The 24,986-nt window shown below is 35.6% G+C and overlaps 1 protein-coding gene across 4 annotated transcripts in view; it reads left to right on the top strand.

Annotated features, from left to right (window-relative positions):
• Positions 1–24,333, top strand: part of NRIP1 (nuclear receptor interacting protein 1) — an 80,720-nt gene extending 56,387 nt beyond the window's left edge. For 2 of the 4 annotated variants that reach the window (XM_083361642.1, XM_083361640.1), the window contains exon 2: positions 18,151–24,333. In XM_083361642.1, the coding sequence (XP_083217768.1) occupies positions 18,471–21,950 (3,480 nt within the window). In that variant the 5' untranslated portion in view covers positions 18,151–18,470 and the 3' untranslated portion in view covers positions 21,951–24,333. Of the gene's footprint in view, positions 1–12,650; positions 13,272–13,407; positions 13,477–18,150 lie in introns of those variants that run through there. The other 2 variants (XR_014492396.1, XM_083361641.1) reach the window with 2 other exon arrangements.
• The last annotated feature ends 653 nt before the right edge of the window (positions 24,334–24,986 follow it).

The following is a 24,986-nucleotide window of genomic DNA, read 5'->3' as shown; positions in this document are numbered from 1 at the left end:
TCTTTGAATTTATATTAAAGTGTGTTTGATTATGACCATAGGAATAATTGAGACATGCTGAGCATAAAAATGTATTGATGTCAAAAAGAGATCTATGAAGTTCTCTAGTAATACGTTCTTTTATAACAACTATAATTAAGCTTCAAAGTTAAACTTTTAGAGATTTATATATTCTATGTGCTCTTAATGTATTTCTCTTATAAATTAAAAGCAATGTAAACAATAAAAAAACAGTCATTGTTAAAAAAAGGTTAGTCTAATGAAAATTAAATCAACAGCAAAATCTTATCCACATTTAAAAAGCTTGATGATATTTCCACATACTTCTTTTTAACCTCTTAAGATGAAGGTTGTCATGCTCTAAATTATCATTTTAGTCTATTATTTGCTTATTGTGTGATAATAATTGCACACAATTTTGTGAACCAATTTTTTGATAGTTATCAACAAGATACAGTAGTTTAAACCTAGGTAACTTTTTATAAAATATAAAGATATACATTTGAATAATATAAGTAAACCAGAAAAATACACATTAACCCACTTACCTTCAAAATATTTTCCGTGTTGCTTATCAGTGCCAATCACACATCAGAATCAATAATTATCTATTGATGATTTTGGATATGCATGCTCAGTTGCACTTCATGATTTTGAATGAAATAATATAAACATCGTCTGAAAATATTCTGGATCAAAATAGGAAATGTATATATTACTCTCAAAGATATACAAGAAAGAGTTAATATTTCGAAAAGGCAAACAGTGGCATTTAATATCAGTTTGCCCTTGAATATTATCTTTATCATCAAGCATCCTGAATATATTCATTTAATTTTAGATGCCAGACATATGTTCTACTAATGACTTACATCCTTTCACAAAGTTCATATGCCTAGAATCAGGCTAGTACAGAGGTGTCAAACTGCCGGCCCATGGGCCAGATGCATCATCTGGAATCCACTCCCACCCCATTGCCGGCAATGGCAAAACCATCCTGATACATTGCGCGACGTCACGTGACGTCGTGAATTTGAAATGTCCGGGCTAGCATGTCACACTGAATTAATTCACCATTTTGTGAATCATTGCTTGTTATATAAAGTGTGGTTGTACTACTTTGTAGATCATGTTTTAGAAACTATTGATTAAGATCACAAAGTACATTAAGCATAATATGTAAACCCAGTTAGTCTCTAAATGACATTCAGGAGAATCCATAATTACATTTTAATAATTGAATCTTGATCTTTAGAAGCAGCAAATGCTAGTAGCAAGACCTGTAATTTCTAGGAAGAATAGTTAGTAAAGCAGATAAAGATAATCCTGACCACATATTGATCAATTAACCTTGCTTTCAAATTCTATTTGGTGCTAATCAGAAATAATACCCACTATTTATGCATTTATTAAATTTGCAACCATAGACCAAAAGAAGATTTAAGTTCTAGAAAAACAGAAAACAGATAAAACAAATAGCAGTAGGATGAGAAGCAAAGAGGAAGAAAGTAAAAGAAAAATAACAGACTTCTATAGAGTTACATACAGCGAAGGGAAAAAAATTCTTTGATCCCTTGCTGATTTTGTAATGTTTCCACCTCCATGTTTGATGATGGGGATGGTGTTCTTGGAATCATAGGCAGCATTTCTCCTCCTCCAAACACAGCAAGTTGAGTTGATGCCAAAGAGCTTGATTTTGATCTCATCTGACCACAGCATTTTCACCCAGTGCTCCACAAAATCATTCAGATGTTCATTGGCAAATTTCAGATGGACCTGTACATGCACTGCAGGATTTCAGTCCTTCTCGGCGTAGTGTGTTACCAATTGTTTCCTTGGTGACTATGGTCCCAGCTGCCTTGAGATCATTGACAAGATCCTCCCGTGTAGTTCTGGGCTGATTTTTTTCCATTCTCATGATCATTGAAACTCCACGAGGTGAGATCTTGCATGGAGCCTCAGATCAAGGGAGACTGACAGTTATTTGTGTTTCTTCCATTTGTGAATAATCGCACCAACCTTTTGTCACCTTCTCACCAAGCTGCTTGGCGATAGTCTTGTAGCCCATTCCAGCCTTGTGTAGGTCTACAATCTTATCCCTGACATCCTTGGACAGTTCTTTGGTCTTGGCCATGGTGGATAGTTTGGAATCTGATTGATTGCTTACTTCTGTGGATAGGTGTCTTTTATACAGGTAACAAGCTGAGATTAGGAGCACTCCCTTTAAGAGAGCACTCCTAATCTCAGCTCATTACCTGTATAAAAGACACCTGGGAGCCAGAAATCTTGCTGATTGATAGGGTATCAAATACTTATTTCACTCATTAAAATGCAAATCAATTTATAACTTTTTTGAAATGTGTTTTTCTGGATTTTTTTGTTGTTATTCTGTCTCACTGTTAAAATAAACCTAACATTAAAATTATAGATGGATCATTTCTTTGTCAGTGAACAAATGTATAAAATCAGCAGGGGATCAAATAATTTTTTTCCCTTCACTGTAAGACAGTCTGACAATTGTACCCCAACTAGGCAGATCTAGGGTTGTCTAATTATGATTGCTGTGGAACAAAATTCTAAAATTTTCAGATAATTTCTTCTAGGATGGTCATTCAGAAAATAGTTGTGGTTTAGACCTGATTTGAATGAATGAACCTTTATTGTCAAAGTACAACCATGTATACATTGAGATTGGCTGAGCCTCCCTTCATGCCCCCACCCCCCAACTTACAGTGACACAAACCCTCCACCTTATTACACCATGTGAACTAATTGCACAACACACCGGCCTCACAAGTCAATTTTGCATAAAATTTATAAAAATTATTTCCCATTCAAAAGCCTAACAGCCCATGGATAAAAGCTGTTTTTCAGCCTGTTGGTGCAGCTGGCTATACTCCTATATCTCCTACCCGATGGTAGGAGAGTAAAGAGATACCATCCAGGGTGTGAGTCATCCCTGAGAATTTTCCTCACTCTTCCAAGGCAACGAGCCCTGGAGATGTCATCCAGTGGTGTCAGGGGACAGCCCACAATGTCTTGTGCTGTGCTCACCACCCTCTGTAATACTTTCCTATCTGCGGCTGTCAGACCAGCATACCAAACCACAATACCATACGAGAGGACACTCTATAGTAGACCAGTAAAAGAGGGTCATAAGCATTTGCTAGAAAAGTTGGGACAGCTTTTAGATACCAGTACTTTATTGATTAGCCCATGGGCTATATCAAGGTGCAGAGTTCCAAACACACATTATTACTAAAATGCGATAACAACCATTTAAAATGGAATTGTTTAAAATACAATTTAAAATAAAACAGGAATAAAATACAATTTAAAATGAAATAGGAATAAAATATAATTTAAAATGAAATTGGAATAAAATACAGTAATTTAATATGTAGATAAATAAAATATGATAAAATTATATTTCACTATCACCCCTACAGTCTACCCCAATCAGTCTCATATATGCCGATCTTAAGCAAACCATTTTGCTCAGGTACTGTGCTGTATTAAGTGTAATTTTCAAATTCTGCTTGCACTTGAGGTGGGTTATTTTGATATGGGGATCCCCATGGGTCATTTCTTTAGTGTATAGGCCAAGGTGCCTGTCTCTCACCCTCTTATACAGGCAGCAATCATAAGATGTGAGCCAGGTCCTCTACCTCTGCCACTCTGCAGACCCAGAGTCGTCGTACTTATGTTTCTGATAATCCTGGTACCTTAGCATGTCTTGCATTCCTAGTCTATGATTCTAAGTAAATTAAATTACTCAGAATTACAAGAAGTAGCAAAAAGCTGATTGATTAATATGAGGTCCATTTAACACTTACCGTACTTAAATTATTCAGTATATAAATAAGCTGCCCTATTACTTTCAAAATGAGTAATATACAGTGGTATCGTAAAATATATATTAAATTTACAAAAGCTGGTTTGCATTAGGAATTATAATGTTGAATGAAAATTCTGTGATTTGTAGCAGAAGTGCTTGGTGTCTACAAATATCTTATTTTGTATATCCTACACGTACACAGAGAAAGAGAGATTTGCTATTTTGGACCCACTAAATTACATTTAATGTACTTTGTTTTACATAAACCTTACTACCATTATGCCAAGCAGTTCTATACCTTGTAATTTACAGGTGAAACTCGAAAAATTAGAATATCGTGCAAAAGTTCATTTATTTCAGTAATGCAACTTAAAAGGGGAAACTAATATATGAGATAGACTCATTACATGCAAAGCAAGATAGTTCAAGCCGTGATTTGTCATAATTGTGATGATTATGGTGTACAGCTCATGAAAACCCCAAATCCACAATCTCAGAAAATTAGAATATTGTGAAAAGGTGCAATATTCTAGGCTCAAAGTGTCCCACTCTAATCAGCTAAAGGGTTCCTGAGCCTTTAAATGGTCTCTCAGTCTGGTTCAGTAGGAATCACAATCGTGGGGAAGACTGCTGACCTGACAGTTGTGCAGAAAACCATCACTGACACCATCCATAAGGAGGGAAAGCCTCAAAAGGTAATTGCAAAAGACGTTGGATGTTCCCAAAGTGCTGTATCAAAGCACATTAATAAAAAGATATGTGGAAGGGAAACTTATGGAAGAAAAAGGTGCACAAGCAGCAGGGATGACCGCAGCCTGGAGAGGATTGTCAGGAAAAGGCCATTCAAAAGTGTTGGGAACTTTCACAAGGAGTGGACTGAGGCTGGAGTCAGTGCATCAAGAGCCACCACACAGAGACGGATCCTGGACATGGGCTTCAAATGTCGTATTCCTCTTGTCAAGCCGCTCCTGAACAACGAACGTCAGAAGCGTTTTACCTGGGCTAAAGAAAAACAGACCTGGTCTGTTGCTCAGTGGTCCAAAGTCCTCTTTTCTGATGAGATCAACTTTTGCATCTCATTTGGAAACCAAGGACCCAGAGTCTGGAGGAAGAATGAAGAGGCACACACTGCAAGATGCTTGAAGTCCAGTGTGAAGTTTCCACAGTCTGTGTTGATTTGGGGAGCCATGTCATCTGCTGGTGTTGGTCCACTGTGCTTCATTAAGTCCAGGGTCAATGCAGCCATCTACCAGGAGATTTTGGAGCACTTCATGCTTCCTTCCGCAGACGAGCTTTATGGGGATGCTGACTTCATTTTCCAGCAGGACTTGGCACCTGCCCACACTGCCAAAAGCACCAAAACCTGGTTCAATGACCGTGGGATTACTGTACTTGATTGGACAGCAAACTCACCTGACCTGAACCCCATAGAGAATCTATGGGGCATTGCCAAGAGAACAATGAGAGACATGAGACCGAACAATGCAGAAGAGCTATTGAAGCATCCTGGTCTTCCATAACACCTCAGCAGTGCCACAGGCTGATAGCTTCCATGCCACGCCGCATTGAGGCAGTAATTGCTGCAAAAGGGGCCCAAACCAAGTACTGAGTAGATATGCATGCTTATACTTTTCAGAGGTCCGATATTGTTCTATGTACACTCCTTGTTTAATTGATTGCATGTAATATTCTAATTTTCTGAGATTGTGGATTTGGGGTTTTCATGAGCTGTAAGCCCATAATCATCACAATTATGACAAATCACAGCTTGAACTATTGCTTTGCATGTAATGAGTCTATCTCATATTTTAGTTTCCCCTTTTAAGTTGCATTACTGAAATAAATGAACTTTTGCACGATATTCTAATTTTTCGAGTTTCACCTGTATAAATTATTATTATTTATTAAATGTATATGCTGCCCATCTCACTATCAAAGTGACCCTAAAAATTATAAATAAGCAACACCATTTTTAATGAAATTGACATTTTTTGTTGTGAAAATATATTTAACAGTAGGTTCCAAATAAATTTGATTTCAATAACTATTTTTTTTAAAATCACACAAATAAAAAAGATTGCTGAAGTGCTCTTAGAAATTATTTCCAATTCTTTAATAATAGCTTTGTTGTAGCCCTATCTGAACCTTAAGTATTCTTGATCTATAGCACTCAAAACCTGGTTGGAGATACAGTTATGATCAATGTGTCACCCTTTCTGCTTCAAAGGTGACATTTGCAGTTGTTTGCTACATGTTGAATTTTCACTTTCATGCAATTAGTTGGCAAAGCTTGTTCTTGAGCCACTAAAAGAAAACCTTCAGGTTCTTTCTTTTACACCTCTTCTTAATCAACTCCATGTAGGTTTTTTTATCAGATTTTCCTTTTGTATCTTTCAAATATTGACCATGCATTGTCACCTTCTCCCAATTAACAAATCAGTTTTCAATTGTTTCTTTTCTACATTCAGCCTTCACATTTTTTCCCAAGAGCTTCCCTTGATTGACTTCCTATAGCAAGAGTTCTTAGCTTTTCTTATTGTAGTTATTCACACAATGCTTTTCTTCCACCAATTTGTTTCACCTGTAGAAATCCCTTTCAGCTCTTGATAAATAGCTGCCAAGCCGATCAATATTAATTTTGGGGATTTGTGGAAGTAGTGGAGAATCTGAACCTTCCACCAGCTTTTTTGGAAAATACTTTATACTTCAGGCCAATTATGTCAAAGAAGTGATTAAAGACTATTTTACTGAGAAGAAAGCAAAGGAACTATCTTAACCCCGACTTTAGAAGATCACATCATTACTACAACAAATATTAAGGAGTAAGAGAACCTGGCTGTGGAATTAAGCTATTTGCAAGGTTATTTTGCAAATGACCATCAAAGGAAAGAAGCAACTAAGAAATAGCCCAGATAGTACTCAACAGTATAAAAGAAAGCTCTGGAGTAGTATACTCTCCAAAGGTATGATTTTCTTGCACCTCTGATAAAGACCTACAGTTGCAAGAAAAAGTATGTGAACCCTTTGGGATTATGTGGTTTTTTGCATGAATTGGCCATAAAATGCGCTCTAAACGTCATGTAAATCACAACAATAGAAAAACACAGTCTACTTAAAATAATACTACACAAACATTAGCTGTTGTCATGTTTTAATTGAAGATAAGATGGAAACATTCACAGTGCAGGATGGAAAAAGTATGTGAACCTTTGGACTTAATAACTGGTTGACCCTCCTTTGGCAGCAATAACCTCAACCAAACATTTCCTGTAGTTGCAGATCAGACCTGCACAACGATCTGGAGTAATTTTGGACCACTCCTCTGCACAAAACTGTTTCAGTGTAGCAATATTCTTGGGATGTCTGGTGTGAATCGCTCTCTTAAGGTCATGCCACAGCATTTCAATCGGGTTGAGGTCAGGACTCTGACTGGGCCACTCCAGAACGTGTATTCTGTTCTGTTGAAGCCATTGTTTTGTTGAATTACTTGTATGCTTTGGGTCATTGTCCTGTTGCATCACCCATCCTCTGCGGAGCTCCAGTGGCGGACAGATGGTCGTACGTTTTCCTGCAAAATGTCCTGATAAACTCTGGAATACATTTTCCCATCAATGACAACAATCTGCCCAGGCCCTGAGGCAGCAAAGCAACCCCAAACCATGATGCTCCCTCCGCCATGTTTTACTTTGGGGATGAGGTTTTGATGTTGCTGTGCTGTGCCATTTTTTCTCCACACATAGTGTTGTGTGTTTTTCCCAGACAACTCAATTTTGGTTTCATCTGTCCATGTTTGAAGTTTGCAAAAGAGCACCTGGATGTTCCACAGCATTACTGGCAAAATATACTGTGGACAGATGAAACCAAAATTGAGTTGTCTGGGAAAAACACACAACACTATGTGTGGAGAAAAAATGGCACAGCACAGCAACATCAAAACCTCATCCCCAAAGTAAAACATGGCGGAGGGAGCATCATGGTTTGGGGCTGCTTTGCTGCCTCAGGGCCTGGGCAGATTGTTGTCATTGATGGGAAAATGTATTCCAGAGTTTATCAGGACATTTTGCAGGAAAACGTACGACCATCTGTCCGCCACTGGAGCTCCGCAGAGGATGGGTGATGCAACAGGACAATGACCCAAAGCATACTTTAATTTAATTTAATTTAATAACACTTATATACCGCCCTTCTCCCTGAGGACTCAGGGCGGTTCACAGGGCAGAATAAAATAGCGAATACAAACATTAAAACAGGATTAAACAATAGCCCTAGTTAAGAACAATATAAATACAACGCTAAAAACCCCCAGAAAAATTAAAAAGCGAGAGATAAAACAACCCCAACACTCCCCCTCAGGCTAGGCCGGCTTGTACAAACAGAAATGTCTTAAGATCGCGACGAAAGGAGCGAAGATCGGGCGCCGTCCGGAGCTCTACCGTCCGGAGCTCTAATTCAACAAAACAATGGCTTCAACAGAACAGAATACACGTTCTGGAGTGGCCCAGTCAGAGTCCTGACCTCAACCCGATTGAAATGCTGTGGCATGACTTTAAGAGAGCGATTCACACCAGACATCCCAAGAATATTGCTACACTGAAACAGTTTTGTGCAGAGGAGTGGTCCAAAATTACTCCAGATCGTTGTGCAGGTCTGATCTGCAACTACAGGAAACGTTTGGTTGAGGTTATTGCTGCCAAAGGAGGGTCAACCAGTTATTAAGTCCAAAGGTTCACATACTTTTTCCATCCTGCACTGTGAATGTTTCCATCTTATCTTCAATTAAAACATGACAACAGCTAATGTTTGTGTAGTATTATTTTAAGCAGACTGTGTTTTTCTATTGTTGTGATTTACATGACGTTTAGAGCGCATTTTATGGCCAATTCATGCAAAAATCCACATAATCCCAAAGGGTTCACATACTTTTTCTTGCAACTGTAAATGTGGATTCTGATAGACAGACTAACTTGCTAGATAATGATGAATCACTATCTCACCTATTTGGAAGGAAGCTGCTAGCTCCCTCCTTAGATTGTATCTTAGATTCTACTTTGATGAAATAAAAAGCTGTTAGGCCATCTTAATCAATCTTCTAGAAACCCATTATTATCAGAATTTAACAAACCTGCTAATCGCTTAACATTCAGAAGCAGCTTATAGATGATCCAGAACAGAGAACCATGCATCTCAAGGGATGGTCTAGAAAGAGGGACACAGGTTACTGTACACCAAATAGAATATAACAATATCAGAAAGGTCGCTAACAAAGCCAGAGTTCCCCCCCCCCCTTGGCTTATACACAGGCTACCTTTCAGAGCCATATAGAGGACTAACATGAGGGGCACGAGAACAAAGTCACTTTAATTAATTGGAATGTGGCTGGCTAGTCACCCAGATGCAGAGATATTACCTTAATAAGCTCCATAACTACATTTGACATCATCTTGCTGCAAGAAACCCGGATTCCAACAGCCCTGACATTAAATGGATACACAGCTTAATCTCTAAACGCTGTAGCAGGGGAAGGTAGAGACAGACTTAAAGGGAGTCTAGGTATATTGTTAACCACCAAATAGACCTTTCTATATTGATCTGGAAGAAATGCCTGTTTGGTAACTAGCAAAACCCAGGGAGATTATGGACCTATTTTCTCATCTCAAATCAGGAAACGCACCAGGTGCAGATGCTATTACACCTGAGCTAATTTAAAATAATGCATATGGTGGGCTCCTATGCTGGCATCACTTTTTACATTGATAAATCTGTCACTACTATATATCACCAATATTGTTTATTATCTATATTGACAGTGTAAGCAAAGAAGCCAACCCCAAGAATGGAAATAATAACAAACTACTCTTGGCAGATGATCAAGCATTGATAGCAAGTAGAACTAAGAAACCATAACAACATCTTATGGCCACGAACCAAGAATGCCAGATAAATAATATAAGAATCAATAAAGAGAAAACAGAAGTAATGGCAATCAGAGGAAAAAAGCATACCCTAAACTCTAAACATAGTAATAGAAGGAACAAGTATAAAGCAGGTATCAAAGTTCAAATATCTAGGAACAACATTCACCAAAGATGGTCAACTGGATGAAGAGATTAACATACAATGCAGTAAGGCAAACCAAGTATTAGGACAGCTTGCTCCACTCCCACAACATAAGGCAATACCAATCTGTGCAAAGAAGCATCTCATACAAAGCATATTCATCCCCATCCTATGTTACCTGTGCCAAACATGGACACTCAGAACAAAACATAAAAGTTAGAAACCACGGAAATGAGATGTTTGAGGAAAGCTTCTGGAGTGATCAGAAGAAAAAAAAATCAGAAATAAGACCATAAGAAAAAGAATTGGCATAGAACCAATCTTTAATTACATACAAAAACAGTAAATAAAGTGATTTGCTCACCTGGAGAGGAGGATGTGGGATTCCATGCTGTACAAGGCATATACAAAAGGAGGAGAAATTCAAAGAACACGAGGCAGACCCAGAAGAAGATGGAGAGACAACATCAAAGACATTGTACAACATCAATTAACAATGGTTGATGCCTCCAGAAGAGCCAGGTAAAAGAGGAAGTAAAGAAGATGTAGAAGAAGATAAATCTGTCCCTATACTTAAAGGCAATAGGACTGATCCTAGCGACTATCAACCTATAAGTATCCTTATTATTATAAGCTAACTTTATGCAAGACATCTTCAATGGAAGCAGACTGGATGGAACAGGAAATATTATTGATGAAGGAACAAGCTGGTTTCAGGGAAGGCCGCTCAACAAATGACTAATGTGTTATAGTTCATCATCTTATTGCAAAATACATCTTTCAGACTAGTATTTCACTCTACGCAGCCTTTGTTGATGTTAAGGCAGCATTTGACTCCATATCTCGAATCAAGCTAATATCACTATTGATTGCCAACTACTGCTGTGTAATGCCACCAGTTTATCACCAACTACTACTTATTTGTGCGTTGCAGAAATGAACAGAGCTCAGAGTAAATTTACCTCTCAAGGACAGCTGACAGCCCCTATTCCAACTACTAAGGGCATAAAAAAAGGCTGCATAGTGGCACTTTTTAAATTTATTTTTTATATAAATGATGTGATAAAATAGCTGGCGAGATTGAATTTTCATTCATGCAAACTAGCAAAGAGAGATATTACTATGTTGCTATAGGCAGATGATGCAGTAATTCTTTAAAGGATTCAAAAGAGCTCTGAACACTTTGTACACTGTTGTAAAGAGAACCAGTTGGAAATCAAGCACTCTTAAAGCTAAAATAATGGCATTTGCAAATTGCCCTAAAAAAGCATACCTGGATTATTAACCACCATTCCATCAAACCGGTGCACTGATTTCGATATCTGGGAGTAATTTTTCAGGCAAATGAACATAAAAGCGCTCATGTCAACTGTTCTTCACAAAATACACATAGGAGTGCAACAGCTATTTTGAGATTTTATTATACTAGTGGAGGTCAATACATACCTGCAGCCATCAAGCTTTTGAAGCTAAGTCTGTAGCCCAGTTGCTATATGGTGCATAACTTGGTCCATCTTCCAATCTTGCACCATTAGAACTTGTCCAGTCCAAATTCTTTAGAGCAATTTTTCAAGTTCAGATTGCATCTCTAATTCCTCATTATGCATGGTGGCTGGAATGGTGAGAGTGGAGACCAGAATTTGGCAAGCTGTGCTATTCATATAATAGGACTGGTTAGGTATTAATTGCTCAATGTTTCCGCCATTTAACTTTGATTTTAAAATTTTATGAACTTTTTTGATATATTTGGTAAAAGTATTTTCTTTATTTTGATTCTTTAATAAATCAGAAGCTTCCACACTTCCCAAATACTTTTAACCTTCTTCTGGTGCTACTGCCTTATATCAAATCTTCATTGTTAACCCATATTCCATCATCTTCAATAATTTTTCCTGCCTTCATGGTTATGGTTGCACACTTGTCAATGCCAAATCACATCCCAATATATTTACAAAGGTCTTTTGTGCTTTTAATAAGGAATCCAGCTTTTGTTTTTCCAAATAATTTTAAATCGTCCACATAAAGTTACTCCATTTTTTTGATCAATTCATATCTGCAGTTTGCCTTGTTCAAAATTGCCATTGATTGTATAAAGAACATTGGTCATAATTATTGCCTCTATTGTTGTTATTGTTTTGTATCATCCAGTTAGCATTGCTCTCTGCTTCATTCTTAAATAAGTCTGCATCACTTAGTTCTTTGTTGTAGTATTTAAATTGAAACATGTGCCACAACAAAGCACATTTTTATCACATGTGGTGGTTCTTATAAAAACCCTAAACTGTACTTGAAACAAATAGGTCAATTCAGTTTTGAAATGAAACCACAAATATTTCTGTTAGGGACAATTCCAGAGAAATATCACTCTTACATTCATCCTGACAGTTACAAGACACATTTGGCACAACATTAAAAAAGAAAAACTGCCAATGATACAAGACTCGGTAACCAGAACTGGAGAGTAGACAGCAATTAGAAAATAACAATATATACTCAGAATAGACGTCTAACCAAATTTAAGCAGGAATAGCTGCCTTGTGTACTACAAACCACACAGCAAGGCAAAGAAAGGCAGACATTTGTATTATGCTTCCTAGTTGATACCAGTCAAAAATAATAGATGAAAGACTTTATGTTGTTCAGTATAAAGCACAACTATTTACATTAACATTTGGAAAATAAATGGCAAGGGAAGGAAGAAAGCATCACTAACACATTTTTCTGTGGAGTTTTTTTTTCCACTCTAGCTTTTTTTTTACTTTGTACTCTGCACATTTGATTAATTGGTTGATTACGTGACAACTCAATGTTGTCTCTTAGTGAGCATACAGATTTTCTCCATAACAAAGTGAACTGGACTTTTCGTTCTTTCAATAGTGCACTTAAAGTTACTGTAACTGAGTCGATTAACGTTCCTACTGGTTGTCCTCTTTCCTTCTCCTTTCTCATCATTAGGGTCTTCTCCGTAAAGATAATTCTTTATATAATGTATCTAAAGTAGGAGAGTTTGAGTCTGTTCATTTTGTGCCCCAAGTGACAACTCTAGATTGATTTGTTTGATGATTCATTTGTTTGTTTTTCTTGACTTTCCATAGTATTCTTAGGAGTATTCTCCAAGACCAAAATTCAAAAGCACCAATATTCTTCCTATCGTGCTTTTGCAAAGTCCAATATTGGTATGTTTAATCTTCTAAAAAGTCTAAACATGTATGGGGAAACCCCCTGCCTGAATAAAAATGAAAATCATTATGCTGTTTAGATTTCGAACAAGTGTGGCTCAAAAAACATGTCACTAACAAATTATTTCTCTTTTCAAAATGTACATGTTCTCCAATGAAAGAAAAGAATGTATGTGTCTGCTATATAAAGAGAGCAGGTGAGCAGGTCTCCATTAAATTGTAATTTTAATAATTCGGAAAAGAAAATGAAGTGTGGAGTATTCAGTTGTAAAATTGGGAAGCTGCTAAAAGGTGTTCATGATGATGTAGCTGTTACTTTGATTGTTGCTGTAGATTTATTACAAGTTAAATAATCAAGTTTGGTGCTGCAAGAAAAATATAAATATAGAAAGAAAATTAAAGGTTAGTTTTATGGTTACTAAATTATTTTCATAGTTACTAAATAGATTTCATAATTGAATTTATGTGGCCACCTATTTCATGTGCATGATTATATAAGCAGATTTCACTAGTTTATACATTTGTTCTGAGTTTGCTTGTTTTTCAGTAGTACATGGAAACATTGGGAAAGAAAAATATATGTTTCACATTTCATTTTAAAGCTGTGGACTATTCAGTTTTGATTTAGTATAAGTATTAGTGATTAACCTTTGGTATGCATGATGTAAATTTATAGATGTAAAGAACAGTCTGTACTAAACAAATGCTAAAATTATTGATGGGAGGAAATAATTAAATGATCTTTAAGATGGCTTATAAAATACACGAATCCTATAATACTTTATTTTCTTCAAGATAAATAAATTTTACAATTAAATCAAAAAAGCAAAACCATATTACAATTTACATATAGAAAACAGTTTTTAAAAAAAGCTGCATTAGCTTTTTAAAAGCTGTCCATTTCAGATTAATATATGCATGTAGATCAAATAAGGAGTAATATTCATTAGTCTCTCCATTACATCAATAAAGAAATTATTCATAATTAGAGAGTGAATACATGATAAATTCCAGATTGTCTTTCTGTTGTAAAAGGATAGCCTTTTTTGCTATTTCCATATTTGATGATGTGACCAGTGATAGATCACAGGTTGTTGTATTACAATTCAGAGTTACATCACATCTTTAAACCATTTTCTAAAGGCAAAGCCAATATGTGATGTTTCATTCAACTAGGTAGCATCAGTGCTAGTGAGTGTAGTTTTTAATCCCTGTTTATAATTTGTAATAATCTAGGAAAAATTTCTGGTTCAGTTAGTAACTCACAACTGCTAAAAATCAGAATAAGATTGCTTTATTATATTTGTATAAACTTTCATTTGGTTTTGGATTATCCAAATTGTAATAAATCAAAATCTCAAACTTGATTGCCCATTAGTTGATGATCTAAAGTATTGCATTCCTACTAGATTATGAATTTTACTATAAAACATTCCCCCACTGCGATTCAAAGTTTCTTCTAATGTATAAGATTATCATGTAAATAAGTGTCAGAATTACATTTCCTTCCCCAAACCTTTCAAATAAATACAATAACATTATGACTAAACAATTAATAAAAAGAGAAATGTAATTCAAAATGGTAAAACTAAAACTGAGGAATGCTGTAATTTCCATGATCAATTTACTAATAATTAAAATAAAATTAAGATGTTTATCTTTCCCATAAAAACCTTTTGTCAAGTTTCCGATGTATGGGCTTTTCAGGTGACTGCTAACATCGAATGTTATTGCTTGACACCTTTTTAATAACTTGTTGAAGTTTCTAGAATATAAACAATATTTATTGTTTAATATTTATATCTAGATTTATATCTAGATATATCTAGAGATCAAAACAGGCTGACAGTTGAAAACAAGAAAAAATTATAGTATAACAATAATCCTCTAATTAATGAACCTTGGGTGCAGAATATCTAGTCATAATGACTTTCAAAGAAGCCTAGTAAAATTGAGAATACCCATCTTTATTAAACTATCCAGCTGAATACTGAGCGTTTGCCTTTTTTAAGGAAACAGATCATTTCAAAATCTAAATATAGATAAAAGGGCTCTTTTAGATTTAGACCACTTAAGATCGCTTAAGACTACTATTAAGCTCTGAGTAAATGGATACTTTTTTAAAAAAAAGTATAGTAATTAAGAATCATTTTCAACGTTGGTCTCTTTTGCTCAGTTTTAAGTTAGGTATTGCCTAAGTGTTCTTCAGTCGCTAAGTTGTATCCAGCTCTTCATTACTCCATGGTATATAATATGCCAGGCTCTTGTCATCCACTGACTGACCAAAAGTGCTTAAATGTTTAAGTAGGCTCATTCTAATTATATATTCTTTCGATTCTGATTGCTTGCTAAAGTTTGTATCTATCCTGTACTAAAATACACAGTTTTTAAGAGGAAATAAGCTAAATGTGCCTGATTATTATTATGCTTCACGTAAATATAATTTACCGTATATACTTGAGTATAAGCCGAATTTTTCAGCCCACTTTTTGGGCTGAAAAATTCCACTTCGGCTTATACTCCAGTCAACAAAAAACTTACCGAGGACTTGTGCGCGGCCGAGGCTTTGGTGCTTCCGGGATCGCGGGATCCGCTGCGGAAAGAAGCAGGCAGGCAGGGCGCGGAGGTCCGGAGACCTGCCGACGTTTGGGGAGGTTTGGGGAGGTGCACGTGCACCTCCCCAAACCTCCCCAAACTTTGGCAGGTCTCCGGACGGCGGCAGCTTGGGAGAGGTGCGCGCGATCCTGGAAGCACCGAAGCCTCGGCCGCACGCAAGTCCTCGGTAAGCTCCGGGCGGTCACTTGCTTCGCGTCTCCTGAGGGAAGGGGGGTCGACTGGAGCGGACGTGTTTCCTCGCCTGCTGGGCGCCGCAATTTGCCCGGGGAATGCGCAGGCCCCAAATGGCAGCGTGGAGCGAGGAAGCGGACAGCCAGGGCTTCCCCGAGAGCCGTGGCCACACAGGGTATTCCTGTGTATTCAGGCTTGCAAAATGGCGGATTGAGCCTCTGCTGGCGGCAGAGGCTTGCAGAGCGCAGATCCAGCCTCCGCCGGCGGCGGAGGCTTGCAGAACGGCGGATCGGCTTATACTCAAGTCAATAACTTTTCCCAGTTTTTGGGGGTGAAAATGGGGGTTTCGGCTTATACTCGAGTCGGCTTATACTCAAGTATAAAATCTGGTTTTGTTTGAACCATTTATTATGCTATTACATTTATTATACTATTATATGTATAATAATATGCTATTATATTTAAGAATAGACTTTATTGTAGCTAATAGTGATTAGATTATACTATGTTTCATCTATAATGGATTAGATATATCTTCTGTTGGCATTTCGTATATGTATACAATTGTAAATATAATTTTAACAATAATTAATAGAACATTTCATGTCAGATCTGGAGTTTTCTTTGTAGTCATTTAGGTTAAGGTTAGGATTTTACTATTTTTTGAAACTGGTTTTCCTACAATTAGTAAAGTGAGGATCTGTGGTGAGATTACAGATTTGTGTTTCTTCCTGGGAAATGAAAATTCTTAATATGGAGAACTTTTCAAAAAATCTCTTTCCTAGCATTTTCACAGATTTTTTGCGGTTGGGTTTTTTTTCCCTTCTAATATCATTTTTTTAAAAAATTAGGCACATTGATGATTTCCTCTAAAGTGCCTAGTGTTTGGAAGACCAATCAATGCTTCATCCAGTTATCTAATTTATTTCCCCATGGATCACCAGGAGTGAATAATAACTTTCTTCGAGTACCTTAAAAAGCTTAAATGTCTTTCATTCCTCATGAATTCCCTTACTTCAGTATCTACGGATAGTTCTTCACTTATGACGACAATTAAGACTTGATTTCCAGGTGTAAGTTATTAGGTTGTAAATTAAGGCACTCACACGAACAGACCTGAGTTTACATTTTTTTGTGGTGGTCTTTAAACAAATCACTGAAAAAGTTATGTAAATCCATAGTCATTAAATGAATATTACAGTTGTAATTGCAAACATGTTTTTACAAATGGCTTTTTTTTTTGCTGGAAACTGGCAAAAAAAATGGCAGAAACAACAAAAAAGTTGCAAATTGCAGTCATGTGACTGCAGAACCCTGCAACCAGTCATAAAGGTGAGCTGGTTGCCAAGCACCCAAAATACGGTCAGATTACTATGGGATGGATGGGCACAACATTTTATGATGGCCAGAAGTGCTTTACAAGCCATAAAGAACTGGGGAAGCCTCACACTGGAGGTGGTTGATAAATTAATAACAGATCCCATCTCCCCTCCCCTCCCGCTCAACCTACTTCCTCCTTCCCCACCTTTTAGTTAAAGTTGATAATTTGTGTTTTATAGTGTTTTATTTATTATATACAGGTTTTCTATTGTTTTATTCTTTTTAATATTCTAAGCTGCCCAAAGTCACCACGTAATACGATGAGTAGCAAACAAATTTAATAAATAATAATAATAACTTGTTCTGAGACCATCATAATTTTGAATGGTCTTAAGCAACCAGCCATAAGTTGATACTACCTGTATTGTTACTATTATGCATACTACTTTATATGTTATTTCTCTTTTGCCCAAAAGTGCAAGTTTACTTTGTATATACTACTGCTATGTCTACTTTCACCATGTGTTATTTGTGACTTATTTATGATGATAATTGTGGAATAATCATCCATAAAAAAAGAAACCCATAACTTCCTTTGAACTTCATAGAATCATTATTAAAACCTATTAATCCCAAAACTGGAAACATTACCATTTCTAAACTGGTGTAAATGGACAGTCTACAACTTTTCTAAATTACCTATCAATCTAATAGAAATCCTGATCAAGATTTTTTTAAAGAGTATTGATCTGTTTATTAGGACTGTGGAACGACTCATAAATTGCCCACAAAACTGCATTCCAAAGCTATTGCAGCTTCCAGTGCTCTTCAAAATCAAGTGAAGGGGAATAAAATTATGTAGGAAGGTTTAGTTGAAGTTGTATATAGAATCTTGAAATATACCTGTTAGTATGTAATGTAATTTATTTTCTGATTTGGCCTGATATTTTTTTTCTTTTTATTTTACAGGAATCAAGTCTTTGTGATATGATGAAAGAAGATGGAAAACACTATTGTCAATTCCTAAAAAAATATTTTTAGCCTGGCACCATATTTTAAATAGTCCCTTGACATCATAAATTGTGTATATTAAAACAGAGAAAAATGGAACACTGCGTCTTCTACAAATATTTAATGGAAAGATCTGGAAAAGACTATTGCATCTGTCTTGCATCATATTTGGAAAAAAAAATATACATTTATTTGTTGAGCTAAATTTCAGTTCACATATAATACAGTAGATCCTAAGTAGAATAAAAAGAGAGCTTTTGTGGATACTTGTGTTGAACATGACTCATGGAGAAGATCTTGTCTCTGAGATGCACCAAGATTCCATTGTTCTAACTTACTTAGAGGGATTACTAATGCATCAGACAGCCGGAGGTTCGGGTTCTGTGGTTGACAAAAAGCCTACTAGTAATGCTGAAGATCAGAATTTCAGCGTTTCTGGAAATGCATCTCCCAGCTGTCAGAGAGATGGTGTTCCTAACACACACACATATAGAAGTTCTGGAATGTTGCATCATAAAAAGGCAAGATTGCTACAGTCTTCTGAAGACTGGAATGCTGAAAACAAAGGGCAATTATCTGATTCTCTTGTGGATATAAATGAGAAAAAAGAAGCATTGTTGGCTGGCATGGTTGAAAATGTGCCTAAAAGCAAGCAAGATAGCACGTTGCTGGCTTCCTTACTGCAGTCATTTAGCTCTAGGTTGCAGAGTGTTGCTTTGTCGCAACAAATTAAGCAGAGCCTTAAAGAGCAAGGGTATTCGCTCAGCAATGATTCCTCACAGGTAGAGAAAGACCTGAGGTGCTATGGTGTGGCATCCAGTCACTTGAAGACTTTGCTGAAGAAAAACAAATTGAAAGATGAAAAACTGGAGACTGGTCTGCCAGAGTTAACAACAAATCTAGTTCAAGATCGGTTTAAAGAATCAACACATTCAGGACAGAGTGGTTCAAAAGTGATGAATGAATCACTTTCTTGTGCTGCAAGATTACAAGCTGTTGCAAGCATGGTAGAAAAAAGATCTAGTCCTGCTGCATCCCCTAAACCAAGCGTTGCCTGTAGTCAACTTGCTTTGCTTCTTTCAAGTGAAGCACACTTGCAGCAGTATTCCAGGGAACATGCTCTAAAAGCACAAAATGCCAATCAAATCGCAAGTGAGAGACTTTCTGCTATGGCAAGATTAAAAGAAACTGCTCCAAAAGATATTAGTCATTTTAAACTATCAAAAGGAATGGAAAGCCATTTGAATGGTCAGGCGAGATGTTCAAACAAAACAATAACCAATAAAAGCAATATCACAAATTTTCAGAGTCATATGGGCATAATTCATTCATCTCCGAAAATTATAAACTACAAAACATCAGAAAAAAGTCACATGAAACCACCTACTAACAGTAGTTTACTTTTGCACCTCCTGAAAAATCATAGTACTACTAAGCAGACCAAGCGATATGAACAAAATGACAGGTCCAGTATTTTTGAGGAAAGCAGTACACCAACTACTGTTGATGAATACTCTGACAACAACCCAAGTTTTACAGAAGATGATAGCAGTGATGATGAAAGTTCCCATTCAAATTGTCTTCCTATAGATTTGTCTTTCAAACAAAAAACAAATACTCAAGATTCAGGGCAGCTAGAAAATTTAACTCAATCCTTGTTTCATAATTGGGAATCAAAAGTCCCATGTCTGGAAAACATAGAAGGAAAGGATACTTCTAAAAATACAAAACTGAATCCACATCAAAAAGTAACTTTACTGCAGTTACTACTTGGCCATAAGGAAGAAGAAAGCACACCCAAAGTTAAAGAGACTGAAGGAACATTAGTTCCAGCTGATGTGGCGAAATTTAATTTTTCAATGAGTAACAGAATTCCTACTGCTGACTCCTCTAATACTAATCGAATAATTCCAGTACATACTCCTCCTTTGCAAACTTCTGCAAAAGCGGATTCACCTATCAACCTTTCACACAATTCCCCTTTAATGATCAAATGTAATTCACCGCCATATACCTGCATCATACAGCCTGAGAGACTAACTAATTCAGCTTCTAAACACTTGATAGATCTTACTATTCACAAAGAACTTCATGAAAGTAAACAGAATAAAAAAGAAACTTTACAAACACCTTCATCTTTCAGTGCAAGTAAACTTTTGCAAAACTTAGCTCAATGTGGGATGCAGTCTTCCATGTCAGTGGATAACCAAAGACAAGCAAGCAAACAATTGATGACTCCTAACACTGAGAAACCAGTAGGATTGATAGATAGACTAAATACTTCCCTGCTTCATAATGCATCATGTACACTTGAAAAAAACAGAATGCTCACTAATCAGTTTCTCCCAGGAGAACCAAAACTTCCCGGTTCAGAAATCCAAAATCTGCTAGAACGACGCACTGTGCTTCAGTTACTTCTGGGAACCTCCAGCAAAAATATGAATGAAACAAAGGAAAAAATATTTTTAAAAGAAGAGACTTTACAAGATCCAACAGAAAAAGTTTTGAATGAACAAATACTAACTGTAAAAATAAAAGCTGAGCCTTCTGAGGAAGAATCCAGTGCCCTTCAGAATTCAAATGCTCAACAAATAATTGAAAATGTTAATAAAAAAAATCCAGAAATGACTCATTCATTAGAGAGAAATATAACTGTTTCTCCAGCATCAGAAGAATTTCAGTCCCAGCCTCTTACATCTCAAGACTTTTCCTTTTCAAAGAATGGACTTTTAAGTCGATTGCTGAGACAGAGTCAAGATGGTTGCTCTGCAGATATCCTGGACAGGAGAAATCATGAACAGAGTTTTGTGGAATCAAAAAGTCACAATATGCTCCCCAAAAAGAGAAAATTGCATTCTGATTCTTTAGAAGGTCCTTTAAAAATTCTAAAAAGTAATAAAGGTAGAGTATCTGATGTCATAAACAATCATAAGTCTAGTGCAGATGCTTTGTATGGGAACTGTCTTAACCAAAAAGAATCTAAGTTCATCAAAACTGATTTTGAAATAAAATATTCTTCAGGTTATGGGTCAAATAATGAAGGTGAAAACAGAAGTTGGTCTAGAGAAAGTAAAGGATTTAATGTGCTAAAACAACTGCTTCTGTCAGAAAATTGTGAAAAAGATATGTCCCAGCATAGAAATAATTTATCAGTAACAGATGGCAAAAAGAAAGGAAGCAAACATAACCTAACAAATAATGACAAACCTGAATTCAATGTTTCTCCTGTGCATACCCTCATGGGGAACCCCGGGCAACCAAGCAATTTCTTGGACTACCAAACATTTCAATATTCAGTTGCTATGAAGAGTCCTGCCAGTTCTCCCTTCACTGAACATTTGGGAGGCACAGTATCATCAAAACCAGAATGTGACCAGTTTAGCATTTGCCATATACCTAATGAAAGGGGACCTCTAAAATGGGTCATCACTGATTCTGACAAAAATGACCGTGAGAGAGACTCCCCAAGACTGACCCAAACTAATCCAATATTGTATTACATGTTACAAAAGGGAGGAAACCCTATTAATATTCAGGAAACCCATAGCAAAGATGCTTGGAGAGATAAATCATTTATAGAAAATTCATCTTCTGTCACAATGAAGAAAGAGTTGTCTCCTGTCACAGAATGTAAAACATTTCCTAATAGAAGAAATACATACACTAGCCATTCAAATAATAAGGTGTCCATTCAACACAATGGAGAAGTATATGGACATTTAGAAAAGGTATTAACAATAAAAAAAGAACCCGAGTAAGTTAAAATCTTACGAAGTGTTTACAATCAGGTTTAAATATTTTCTTTGAATAAAATAATGTAAATCTAGCATGATTTGAGAAGAGCATGGTATAGCTATGGTTTTATTTGATGAGGTTTTTTTTGCTGATATTTAAAATGCATACAGCTTTTGTTCCTTATTTTTGCTTTACTGGAAATTTATCACAATACATGTCATCATGACTTGTTAATTATATAAATGTCCATGAGTAATTTGCAGCTGGATTGTACTCAGTGAGTAACTGCTATTACTGTCCTTGCACATAAGTATGTGCTTATGTAAACCCATAATATTTTCCTTACATGTTTCAAAACCGTGAAAGTGATAAATCACAGACATTTTGAAAAGTTCTATGTGATTTGTACACATAGCAAACAAAAGAAATCATGTGAGCAGATTTTTTTACATATACCTGGACGAGTGTAGGAATAACTATAGAAACAAAAGCAACTGTAGTAAGATATGTAAAACAGGATCTTTTTTTGGAGATACTGGTATTACTCACGTAATGCAGTATGTTTTAAATATAAGGTGGAAGTGCATTGTTCAACTATATATTTTCTGTCACAACTGGGCTACTATCATCTTGTATTGTCTGCTCATTTATAAAATGTGAAAGATATTTTTATATATATAAATGGAACATCAAGCCAAGCCATTTATTTGTTGGTTTTGTAATATTTATCAGTGTTAACTAGAGAATTGTACACAATGAAATTTCTAGCGCTTCCAAATGGCTTGTAATTTGTATTTGCATAATCTGACAAAACCACAAGAAATACTGTTTCTTTAGTTGCCTTTCCTAGACACTCAGCTGAAATAAATTAAAATCTAGGTTGTGACTACAAAAAATAATGAAGCTGAATCCTAAATTACTGACAGTAAAAGATAAATCTCTTTCACTACTATTAGTTGGGTTTTTTATTTACATTTATTCAAATTTTCCAGGGAAATTAACATATGAATAAAGTTGAAAGATTCCAGACTCATGCTTAAAAAAAGAAAAAAAGATCATGATAGTTTATTATCATTGTGATCTATTTTTCATGAATTCATATATATAAAAGATTTATATAGCTAAGATGAAAGATGCATAAATTGTCAAATGATCTAAACCAGCTCATGGTCATTTTTAAACTTATTCTATCCAGCAATAAGAAAGGAATTGTAAATTGGAAGAACTGATTTTCACATTTAAATGCCTTAAAATAAACTCTAAATTTGAATATAGAACTGGAAACTATTGTAAGGTAAATAAACTAAGCATCTACTAGTGTGAAAGATGTTATTTTATTGATTCATGGAATTCCAGATACCTAGAGGGGAAAGTGGCAAGAAACATCATTAATAAATTTTATCTTCAAAATTGTTGGTTTAATTTATTTCACTAGATATGAAATGCATATTAAACAGATAACAAAGCTAAATAAAAAATAACAAATTTAGATTAGTTCCAGTGAAATGGTGGATTGTTTAAAATTCTACGTAATTATAATTTTGAAGTACCAAAGTTACTGCTACTTTTTTATATAATTTTCTGCATTTCTTTTCAAAGACATTACTTGGTAACATCTTTTATTGTGATTAAATCCAGATCAATTCAAGTCTTCCATGGATTTGGGTAAAATTGCATCTTGACAAAAAGCCAAGCCTAGTGCAGCTCATTTCAGCAGGTTCAGTTAAGTCGAAAATATGGGTGTAATAGTTATTGGTGACAGATTAAATTTTTTCATAAACAGATATATAACATTGGATATATAACTTTTTATCTAAATAAAGTGAAAGGTTATGCTGAGAGTAAATGAGAAGGCTACTCTAACTGAAAATCCGGAAATTTATTTCCACAATAACTAATATGCCATCAAATGAATTATGAATAAAATGTAAATAGCGTAACATCCTCCAGTTAATGTTTCCGAGAAATTACTATTGTTCCTTGAGAAGTTAGCATAATATCCAAGTGCCATCAGTGACTTTTTTTTCATAATTTTACCTAACCCTCATTACAGCCATTGCATGATCCATAGCAGTAGTAGCAAATTACTTCCTTCTTGCTTCAGTTCTTAAGTGTAATATTGAAGTTCAAGTCCTATGCTCATTATAGGTGCAAAAAAAACCCCAATGAAATTAAATTGAACTATTTGTTTAGTTGCATATGTGTAAAACATGGACAATGTGTTTTGTTTTTAAATGGAACAAACACGTTGTGCCTTGGAAGTTCTGCTGAATTATTCCAGGTGGCTGTGATTCACTGGAACTGAAGCATAGCATATTTTGGTTATTATAAATTTCATCAAAACTGAAGTCTGGAAGTCTCTTACAAGAGGACTAGTGCAAAGCTACGTACTGTGCCTTGCTCTTTTCTCCTACTAAATGAATAGGCAGAGTTAAGCTCAAGGATATTAGTCTATGGAGATTCTCAGTCATCTGTATTCCCAATCCCTTCCTTTATATTTTCTACCTATTCTCCTCAATTTAATGTCTTTTGTTTTTGCCCATTGTCTCTTCCCTTCCTCTTTCAACAACACATACTTTGGCCTAGGTAGAACATAAATAACAAAAAATGAATTTTCAGTGCATGGAATTGTTCATGCATAGAATTATTTGCAAGTTTCAATAGACATATTAATGCGCTATTACGGTGCAATCTGATAATGTGTTCTCAAATACAACTTTTTGAGTTCTGAAGATTTTATTGACATAGTTGTCAATCAGTTTTTTATGTGTTTCTTTGCCTTACAGCATTTAGAATCAGCCATTTTAATATAGAACCTCTCTTTTCAACTATTAAGTTATATTTGAGATCATATTTAATGGGCTTGACTGGTTTATTGTGTCTCATACAAATTGGCATGAAAATCTGGCTAAAACTTTTTTTGCATAATTTTTAATACCATTTAGTTGCTTTACTCTTCTTGCCACTTCAGCACCCACCCACACATGCGTTATTTTGATAATAATCATTATTAAGCATTACATTTTAGTATTTTATATTAGAAATTTCTAAATATTGCT

Source organism: Vipera ursinii (assembly GCF_947247035.1).
Source record: "Vipera ursinii genome assembly, chromosome: 4".
NCBI lineage: Eukaryota > Metazoa > Chordata > Lepidosauria > Squamata > Viperidae > Vipera > Vipera ursinii.
The sequence above is the reverse complement of the archived record's forward strand: the minus strand, read 5'-3'. Positions and strand labels throughout refer to the sequence as shown.